The sequence below is a fragment of the Nicotiana sylvestris genome, chromosome 7 (assembly GCF_000393655.2).
Source record: "Nicotiana sylvestris chromosome 7, ASM39365v2, whole genome shotgun sequence".
Taxonomy (NCBI): domain Eukaryota; kingdom Viridiplantae; phylum Streptophyta; class Magnoliopsida; order Solanales; family Solanaceae; genus Nicotiana; species Nicotiana sylvestris.
The window spans coordinates 153,850,366-153,860,632 of record NC_091063.1 but is presented as its reverse complement, the minus strand read 5'-3'; the positions used below and the strand labels follow the sequence as shown (position 1 = coordinate 153,860,632).

Genomic DNA, 10,267 nt, shown 5'->3' with positions numbered 1-10,267 from the left:
ATTTAGACACTTGATTAAATATTCTGCAAGATCTTCGATATACTTGATTTATTTGATTCCTTCAGTTTAGCCTTAATTGATTCCGTCAGTATCAATTTCTTCCTTTAATCACGTCTGCTTTCCTTGATTATTTCTGATTGATTCCTTCAATCTTGTATGCCAATCCATGTGTTCCTTCATCATTGCTGATTGATTTCTTCAATCTTGAATGTTATCCATGAGTTCCTATACAAAAAGCAAATATATTATTTTCATCATTAAAATCAGATCTAATAATCTCCCCCTTTTTGATGATAACAAATAGTTGGAATCCTTCCTCTCCTCATGTTCTTGAATCTTCTCATTAAACCATCCATGTTTCTTGACATCATAGCAATTTCTTCTTGAAGGGCTTCAAGATCATCACCGATATCATTTTCAGCTATTTCAGTTGTGGTCTTGAATGCGATTGTTTTCTTCATTTCTTCTTGGTTGGTTTTCTTAAGATGTGTCTTTTCAAAGGCTATGAGTTCTCCTCGAAGTTCATCATAAGATAACTTATTCAGATCCTGAGATTCAAGTGTGACTACTTTGGTCTGCCAAGTATTTGGTAGGCTTCTAAGAATCTTTCTAACTTGATCATCACTTGAATATGGTTTGCCGAAGGCTTTTAGATCGCTAATTATTTTGCTGAATCTGGTAAACATCTCTTCAATGGACTCTCCTTCTTTCATTTGTAAAAGTTCGTAATCATGAATCAACATGTTGATATGTATTTCCTTTACCTTGCTGGTTCCGTCGTATGTAACCTCAAGCTTGTCCCACATCTATTTGGCTGTGTCAGAGTTGGAGATTTTCTCATACTCTTCACTACTTATAGCATTATAGAGCAAGTTTCTCGCCTTATTGTTGACTTGTACCACTTCCATTTTTCTCATCTGTATATGAATCTATATCTTTAGGATCGGCAAGTGGTTGAGCGGCAGCCAGTAGAGGATAATTCCCCTTTTTAAAACTCTCCAAACTTTAACATCATACGCCTTTGCATATATTTTCATACGCACTTTCCAGTGGGAGAAATGTTGTCCATTGAAGTATGGTGGCCTTACTTGCGAAGTTCCTTCCTAGAAGAGTGCTCCTATGATAACTTGATTTGCCATGATCTTTTCTCACGAGCTGTTAAGCAAAAAAAAGTGTGAGCGTCGCTTTGATACCAATTGAAAGTGCAAGAAGGAGGGGGTGAATTGTTTATTTTCAAACCTAATTACTATTAGTTGACTAGTTTTTCAATTAGTCAACTAGATGTAATAACTTGATAACAATAATGATAGAACTTAAGATGCTGAAATTAAATGCAAGAATTAAAGACACCAGAATTTTTATACTAGTTCGAATTCAATATGAATCCTAGTCTAGTCCCCTTGGGTTGCAAGGGAGTTCCTTTAAGTGAATGGGTTTCTTCAGGTACATAGAGAATGGTGTGATCTACACCGATAGCTCAGTTCTTATATCACGCGTTCCTTTTGATACAATGCCTCACCAGTGTTGTTCTCTATTTCTTCTCTAACTTGTTACACAGCAGATCTTAGTAGAGCTACAATATTTGTTTGCAGTCGAACAAAGAGAGGGTGTTTGATTCGATCAAAGTATATATGTTAAGGTGTGATTACAAGTTTAAATACTTTGAGAGATGCTTGAATTCTGGAGAGATTTGCCAACCCAAGAGATTTGATCCTTGAAAAGAGATTGATTCTTTCCAAGAATAAGGCTATTCCGCAATGGCTCTATCTGACGAGAGACTGTAAAGATTTTCCTTGTGTGCGATCCCGAAATCTTGATCCTTCTAGATTTAGACGCTCGATTGAATATTCTGCAAGATCTTCGATATACTTGATTCCTTCAGTTTAGCCTTGATTGATTCCGTCAGTATCAATTTATTCCTTTAATCACGTCTGCTTTCCTTGATTGCCTCTGATTGATTCCTTGTATGTCAATCCATGCGTTCCTTGATCATTGCTGATTGATTTCTTCAATCCCGAATGCTATCCATGAGTTTCTAAACAAAGAGCAAATATATTATTTTCACCATTAAAATCATATCTAACAAATCTGATCTACAATAACTTTTCATAGTAAGTCTGATATGACAACGTAAAATATAAAATAAACAATTATAGTATGTTAACTTACATTACAACAACAATATTAATATACACAGTGTGATTCCACAAGTGGGATTTGGGGAGTATAGAGTGTATGCAGATCATACCCCTACCTTGTGAGAAATAGCGAAGTTGTTTCTAGGCCCCCAGTTCAAGAAAAGCATTTTCAAAACCTGACAAAAAAACAAGTAAAAAGTTATGGTGAAATTACTATGGAAAGGAAAGGAAAAGTATTGCCAACAAAGGTAGTAAAGATACCCAAACAAAATAAATTTGAAAATAATAGGGCAGTAATAATGGTACTGACAAGCAGAAGATGGAGCAAATAAGGTGTTCGAAACTATAAGCAATTTCTCCCACAGAAGATGCATGGAGCAAATAATGACACCGCTAATATTGCTCGATTACCTATTAACCTTCTACGTATTTTTTTTATTAAATTTGGGATCATATTCTCGGTGAGCTGAGAAAGTATATTAACTTGCACTGAAATTATAAAAATCTTTACATAGTAAAGTATGAATGTGTATAACTTAAATCTTTGCTTGTGGAAGATTATGATGTATCAACTAACCTTGGTTTTGTTCAAATTTGAAACTTTATTTGGTCTATAATTATCAACTTGTTTTTTTCAATGAAAAAGCATACTTCAACTTGTTTTGAATTTTCTACGACTGACGGGTTTTATATCAGTTTGTTCATCTTTTCGTAGGAAGAAAAGGTGTGGTTGTGGTGGACTGTGGTAAGTACTTTTTAATTCTTATTTAGAGGTTTAGAGTTTGAGCCTTAGGTATGAAATCGTTTATGATAGGAAACGTTTATTTTTAATGTAAAATTTTCCAACGCGATCCTAAATTTAATCGAGCCCAATGCGAATACCGAACACTAAACTAGAAACCAAATAAAAAGAATAGATGTGCCAACATAAAGGGAGGTGGGACGTTGAGTCGTTATAAAGCCAGGTCAGATGCATGGAAATACTGAAAAAAGAAAAGAAAAGAGAAAGTGGCGGAATATATCAGGAATTAGAAGTTACTTTAACGCTACTTCTTCCATCCCATACTCATATATTCCATGTTCTCCTTTATTTGCGAATCACAAAATATACATTTATTCGAAAGTAGTTTACATTTGCATAATTTTAATTTCCGGATCATTGCTGAGTCAAGTCTTTATCCACACATATTAACTATGCAAAAATAAGAAACAATAAATCTAAAGTAGTTGTTTGAAAATGAAGTCTTATGTTTCATATTTCCGAGCATCAAAATATTTTACGAACAGGCCAAACTCAAGATATTTGTTAAAGAAGATTAAGTATACTGTCATCTAATTATTTTTTTAGTAATATTCCGTAGACCAAGCATTGGATATTAATTGAATAACATGTCAAACACAAGATGTTTTTGTTAAAGAAAAATAAGTTGTTTCCACGTCTAAAATTGGACCAAATGTCTATATCTTCACTTAACTTTTATTGTATTAACCTTTTAAATCCATAATTTCCTTAACATACAATAACAACAACAACCAAAAAACTCATTTAATCCCATACGTGGGGTCTGAGGAGAATAATGTGTACACAACCTTATTCTTACCCTACAAAAGTAGAAGGACTATTTTCGATGGACTAGAATTTCCTTAACATATGATCACGAATGTAGTTCTATAATTTACTACTATCAATTGCCAGTGGTAATCAGATATTTGTCCTGGAAAACAATGAATAATTATTTATTGGAAACTGTTGAAATTAAAGAGTAGTCTGGTGCAAGAAGCATCCACATTCATGCAAGTTCCGGGAAAGGGCTGACACAAGGGATGTGATACTGTGATGTAGATAGTCTACCCTAACGCAATGACTGATTTCACAGCTCGAATCCGTGACCTATAAATCACATAAAAACAACTTTACCGTTGCTCCAACACTCCCCTTATGGAAATTGTTGAAATTGAAACTCAAAAATGATCCTAAAAAATTGTTAATAGAATTTTTAAATATTATTTGTCCTCAATGAAAATTACAATTTACGTAACAAATAAGTTTGAATTCTCTATTTTGCTTTCGTATAAGCAAAAAAGTAAGTCTGGATCCCACGTTAAAGTTTGTGGTATTTTTGTTTCATGGTATACTTCTTTCATCCTAATTTGAGTAGCACTCTTTTTCACAATTCAAATTTTTTGCATCATTTCACCTATAAAATTAATGTTCATGAGTTTTTTATTTTTAAATTGCAAAATTTTATTAAATTATGTAAAAAAAAATTACGTTGATGTGATTTTTCAAGTTTATTCTATAATTATTGTTGTAAATATTTTTTTATTAAAATAATATCTTAAATTTTGTACACAACCAAACAATGCCACATAAAAAGAATTAGATGAACTATTTTTTCTCCGGCACAGAATGGAGGTTGCGAATATTCCCTCCACCGCACAAACTTAATCCCTTTAACGGTAACGTCCCACCCTCCGTTTCCTACTTTTCCATCAAAAAACCCCCCATCGACCGTTAGGAACTCCGTCATTTTCACCGTCTAAGGTCCCACCACTCCCACATCTATACCCAATCAAAAACCTCCACGTGTCCCGGATATTTCTAATATTCGCTTCCACCGTAGAATCTTCAGTTTCTCTTTGTTTTTGTTTGAGCTGCTTAAATGGCAAAGTAGTGTTAACCAGCAGAGCGGGAAGGGGGAGAACGCGTTTTACATTACAGCTTCAACAAACAGGACTCTCTCCTTTACTCAACTGCTATCTCTTTCTCTTTCTCTCTCTAGGGTTTATTCTCTTTCTCTCTCTTTTTTGATTTCTATAAATACTCGCTCGTCTTTGCCGTTGTTCATACGCTTTCATTTCATTTTCTAGATCTGAGCTCTGTGTGTGTGTTTCCACTTTCTACCGACGCTCTTCCTCCTTTCGTGCTTCAGGTACGAATCGTTTCCTTCCAAGGCATTTTACGTACTTTTTGTTGTCATGTTTTGATTTATTTCACTTTAATTTTGTTCTTCGACAATGCGCTAAATGCTAATCTCTCTCTGGTAATCGTGTTGGATGATCTTCATTTCCTTGTTTTAGGCATTCATTTCCCTTTTTTTTTTTGTCGTTTTGTAATAATGCTTTTACGGATCGTTTTCTTCACGGCATTTTCTGTAGTTTTTACTGATATATTTAGTAAATGCTTTAACGACTCAATTTCCTTATTCATTTTCATTTTCTGATTTTTTTGTTTGTTTTAAAAGTGATTTTGTTTCTTCAGATACTGATTGCTTTCTTCATGAAATTTAACTCTGTTTTTATTCTTCGTGAATGCGCCAATGTCTCTTCAGTAAATGCGTTTAAGCACCTTCGTTTCTCTGTTTTAGGCATTGATTTCTTTGCTGAAGCTTTTGTTCTTTTCGTGTAGTATTAAAGGTTTTCTGCTTCCGGTTTCATTCTGCTTCCGCCTGTGCATTTGACTCTAGTTGAACAGAATTACTGACGATTGCTCTGTTTGTTTCTTATGAACTTACTAGAGTACTTGAAAAGCCCTTATTGAGAACTTCTGCTTAAGTGTAGTAGGCATCTACCTAGTAGGTTCTTGCTTTTCTTTTATCCTTGTTACCTAAAGTCTTAACAGCTCTGTAATTCGACCTATCATAGTTGCATATCTAGAGCTAAATGAGATAGATCTGGCATTGCTGGTTGTACATATAGATCAGCATTGCAAATAGTAACCTCTATATCAAATGTTATATATATATATATATATATATATATATATATATATATATATATATATATATATATATATATGTGCGTGTGTGTGTGCGTACACTTTATCTGTTAATAAGGTATTTTTCTTTGTCCAAAGGAGTACAATACTTCTTGATACTTAGGAATTATAATCTACAATTGATATTTTCTAGCCTTTTTGTTTAATTTGATTCTGAGTCTGTGCACTGGATCTATAAATATACATATGTTTCTTCCCTGTTGTTTTTGTTGGAGAATTTCGTTCGATTGCTCTGCTTGAAAAGTTAAGCATTTGCTTTTGCCATGCCTATAGAGATTCTTATGTGCTACTAATACCTTGATGGTCCAGTTAGCAAAAATGGTTCCACCTATCGAAACTCCAGCCAAAGCTTCAGTGTCCCACAAGTCCTCCATTCCACCTCTTAATGAAAGAATACTTTCTTCCATGACACGGAGATCAGTCGCAGCTCATCCTTGGCATGATCTCGAGATAGGTACTTTACACATTCTGTAAAGGGAAACAGCCTTCCCCACAGTTGTGCAAAGAAATTGCCCGTGGACTATTCATGAGCTAAATTTTTTGTTTTGTTGCAGGACCTGGTGCCCCACAGATTTTCAATGTGGTAAGGATTCTTTGTATTGCTTCAAATTTTAGAACTGATATTTAATATTTTTGCACCTTCATATCAGTTTATATGATGCAATTTATGCTTCACATATAAGCTGAACAATAACTGGCTCGGTCCACATGTTAACTCTTTTTAATATTTAGCTAGGTGATGTCAAGTCCAAAACAGATTGTAAATCTTTGAGTTTTTTATGAGCAAGCAAGTATGATTAGTTTTCTAGTCGGATGCCTTAATTTCATATTAGATAACATTAGCTGACAAAATCAGAATCAAACAAAATGTTTCCAAGAAGTCTTCATTTTCTGTTACTCTGACTTTATGCTATCCTATTAAGTGGTGCTTTACTTCTCTAATTGTAAAATCTAAAGACTCCAAATTCTTCTGCCTAAAGTGGACTTTTCTCCTAGGTACTTAGAACTTACGAGAGGATAATATATATGGTTCAAGTTATTTACATTACCTGATTTTATTTATTGTACACAAAGGAATATGTATGTATGTATGTATGTATGTATGTATGTATGTATATATATATATATATAACCCTTATGCATTGGTTAAAAAATATCATTTGAACGTGAACCTATCATTTGGTTGGTGCAGGTGGTTGAGATCAGTAAGGGGAGCAAGGTGAAGTATGAACTTGATAAAAAAACTGGACTGATCAAGGTATGAGTGGTATCCTTTCCAAACGAGTAAACTAATGGAAGTTTTAGCTGAGTTACCTGAAACATTCTGTCATTCCAGGTTGATCGGGTTCTTTATTCATCAGTTGTATACCCCCATAACTATGGGTTCATCCCTCGTACCCTTTGTGAAGACAGTGACCCTCTGGATGTCTTAGTCATCATGCAGGTGAGCTGATTCTCCTTTTCCATTGTCATGATAAACGACACATCTTGGATATTAGGTGATTGTTGAACTGCAGTTAAGGATCTAAGAAATTACCTCATAATTTACATGTCTTATGCGTAAGCAAGAGCGGGACGAGATATAGTCCCTCTAACTACTTTAAAACAGTGCTGGAGACAGAGCGGGACGAGATATAGTCCCTTTAAGTACTTTAAAACAGTGCTGGAGACTGACAGAAATGCTGATCTAGTCCTGGAATTAGGTCTCATTATAGGCATCTGTAATCTCAGTATTTGTTCTAAATAAAACAAGTAACTTATGAATCGTCATATCATATACTAATTCAAAGTCAATTCAATCTCTCTCCTCAGTGCTGAATTATCTGGACAATCCGTTAGATAGTTACCCTGTATACTATAACCTATTGACATGCGTATTATATGTTGTTGATCTATATTTAATGAAGCTGTCGATCATTCTTAAAAAGCCAAGCCTTCAATAGTTTTCCAGTGCGTGCATGGGCCTCAAGAAAGTGGAAAAGTTAACCATTTGTGAATTGTGGGCTCGCAATGCACATAATTAGCAAATCAAAGAAATAATCTATGAACTGTGTGCTTTTAGTTTTAAGAGGATACCTATCATTACCCAATTTCTTCTCTTGATTATTACCATGCTAATTTGCAGGAGCCCGTTCTTCCTGGTTGCTTTCTCAGGGCTAAAGCAATTGGTCTTATGCCCATGATTGATCAGGTATATATCTATGTTCAAATAAATTTTTTGTCCCCAATCTTTCCATGTATTAACACAAGTCAAAATGCAGGGAGAAAAAGATGACAAGATAATTGCTGTATGTGCCGATGATCCTGAATATAAGGAATACACTGATATCAAGGAGCTGCCACCCCATCGTTTAGCTGAGATCCGTCGCTTCTTTGAGGATTGTATCCTTTTCCAAAATCACAAATCTCAGCATGTATTTTAATTTCAGAAGTTTATGAATTTTTCATGATGTGTTCTTTTACTGTTTCTGTGTGCTAGTATGAATAAAAATTTGAGTATATGGTCCTTGAGGACCTTGACAAATGTATCAGATAAGAAAAATGAGAACAAGGAAGTTGCTGTCAATGACTTTCTTCCAGCCACCAAAGCGTTCGAAGCAGTCCAGCATTCCCAGTAAGTTATCTCTACCGCTCTTTCAAGCATTACCAAGAAGTTCAATTTTTCTTCCTTCTGCAGTATGTAAAACTGAACAAACATATAGATGATTATAAACATATAGCGCAGTTGTGCAAGGGCTGGAGTAGCTATACCTTAGAGAATTAGATATGAAGTTATATTGCCATTTTTCTTGCTTCCACCAGCTGCTTATAATATTCTTTCTTTACAGGGATCTGTATGCAGACTACATCGTGGAGAGCCTGAGGAGATGATCATAGTCTTTTCATCTTCCCCAAGTCACGAATGGTGGTTGATTTACATATCTCATACTAATATACGATATAGTAGTACTGCTCTGGTATTGTCTACTTGTACTACAAAAAGCATAGTTATACCATTGTTGCATGTGCATACAACTTACTACATACAATATGCTTGTATTATCTACTACCTGGGGATATTAGCTCCATACAGTACGTGATGATGACGAAAAGGAAACTTTAAGTTTCCCCTGTCAAATTTTGTAAGATTTGATATTCCTCAATTTTCCGGGGTTATGAAATGGATTATACGCAGTTAAGTGTGTGTTCATTCTGTTCTGTTCCTTAAGTTTTAACAGTTTCAGAATTGGGCCAATTGCTATGGATATGAACTGCACGTGCAAACTTTTTACTGGGTGATCGACTTGTACTATTTCACTCGATTTAGTTGAAGTTTCAGATTTGATAAGTTTATTAATCGCAATTAGTGTCTGGTATTGTAAGAAAAAGAAAATCCGTTTCTAGATTTATAACTGAAAACAATAATATTTTAGTCATCTATGTTACAATCACATTTTTGTTAAATCAAAAACAACTTTTATCGTCCAAAGCAAATCATGACTCCTGCGTTAATCATACAAAGGTTGATCTAAATAAACTGAGGAGAGAAATAGCAAGGAAGACAGAATGTTTTCAGTGTAAGTGTGATGCGGTTGTGATTTTGTACTGAAAATCGATATGGTATTGTAGGATACACTACCTAAGGATTAAGGTGTAACCAGAGATAGGGTAAGGACTTGAAATTATCTCAAGGGGAAGGTGTTAGGCACCCCTCAGGATCCACTAGTGTGGTTCCCGGCCAGACTATTGTTATGAACTTAGGTGCAAATAACATCGTAAACAAATAAAGCTTCAAATAAGAGGGGATTTTCACATAAGGGTTTATAAACAAATAAAGTTGGAAAGAACTAAAAGAAAACTGATTTTTCTTTAAAAAAAAGAGAGTTTGAAATCTTTAAAAGAAACAAAGAAACAAAGGGAAAGGGGAGTCCTAGGTTTATTAATAATATGGATCACCCCACACAACATCCGGTAATCACTCCTCAGTGAGGGGCTACACATGATGTTATCGCGTGGTCATCATATCCATATCTACCCTTTCCCACCCCGTTAAGGTATTAAAGCGCGAGATGGTCTCGTTTACTTATTGCATGCAATTATTCGTCCCAATCCTATTAGTCCCAGAGGTAATTAAGACTACTAATCCTAAAAGGGAGGGATATTAGGCTTATTTGTAGTTTCAAAGGCAGAATTCTAAGGCGACATACAAAAACATGTATAACAAGTTGGGGAGGAGCACATAACAAGTAAAAAAAGGCTCAGATATACCTCCTTCAATCAAATAAGCACGTAGTTAGCATGACTTACACATATTGTTTAGGGTCTGATTAAGAACTTAAAAGCTGAGGCAGACTGATTTATTACATAATTC

The 10,267-nt window shown here is 34.7% G+C and overlaps 2 protein-coding genes across 3 annotated transcripts; one reads left to right on the top strand and one right to left on the bottom strand.

Moving 5' to 3' along the window:
• Positions 1 to 269: 269 nt before the first annotated feature.
• LOC138873976 (uncharacterized) lies at positions 270 to 806 on the bottom strand. The gene has a single exon (XM_070152473.1). It carries the CDS (start codon positions 804 to 806, stop codon positions 270 to 272), a length of 537 nt encoding a protein of 178 aa, XP_070008574.1.
• A 3,963-nt stretch (positions 807 to 4,769) lies between these two features.
• Positions 4,770 to 9,106, top strand: LOC104214523 (soluble inorganic pyrophosphatase 4). 2 transcript variants are annotated; one of them, XM_009764209.2, is made up of 10 exons: positions 4,770 to 4,922; positions 5,010 to 5,071; positions 6,226 to 6,370; positions 6,471 to 6,499; positions 7,109 to 7,174; positions 7,253 to 7,360; positions 8,042 to 8,107; positions 8,178 to 8,298; positions 8,449 to 8,530; positions 8,745 to 9,106. In XM_009764209.2, exons 3-10 carry the CDS (start codon positions 6,235 to 6,237, stop codon positions 8,785 to 8,787), a joined length of 651 nt encoding a protein of 216 aa, XP_009762511.1. In that variant the 5' UTR covers positions 4,770 to 4,922; positions 5,010 to 5,071; positions 6,226 to 6,234; the 3' UTR covers positions 8,788 to 9,106. The 2 variants fall into 2 exon arrangements, with proteins under 2 accessions (XP_009762511.1, XP_009762510.1); XM_009764208.1 differs by lacking the exons at positions 4,770 to 4,922; positions 5,010 to 5,071 and having other exon boundaries at positions 6,217 to 6,370.
• The last annotated feature ends 1,161 nt before the right edge of the window (positions 9,107 to 10,267 follow it).

Coding starts and splice junctions, on each gene's coding strand:
- LOC104214523 (XM_009764208.1), top strand. CDS start 6,217: ATGGTCCAGTTAGCAAAAATGGTTCCACCTATCGAAACTCCAGCCAAA. Junction 6,371..6,470: donor TTGGCATGATCTCGAGATAG/GTACTTTACACA, acceptor GTTTTGTTGCAG/GACCTGGTGCCCCACAGATT. Junction 7,175..7,252: donor AAAAAACTGGACTGATCAAG/GTATGAGTGGTA, acceptor CTGTCATTCCAG/GTTGATCGGGTTCTTTATTC.
- LOC138873976 (XM_070152473.1), bottom strand. CDS start 806: ATGTGGGACAAGCTTGAGGTTACATACGACGGAACCAGCAAGGTAAAG.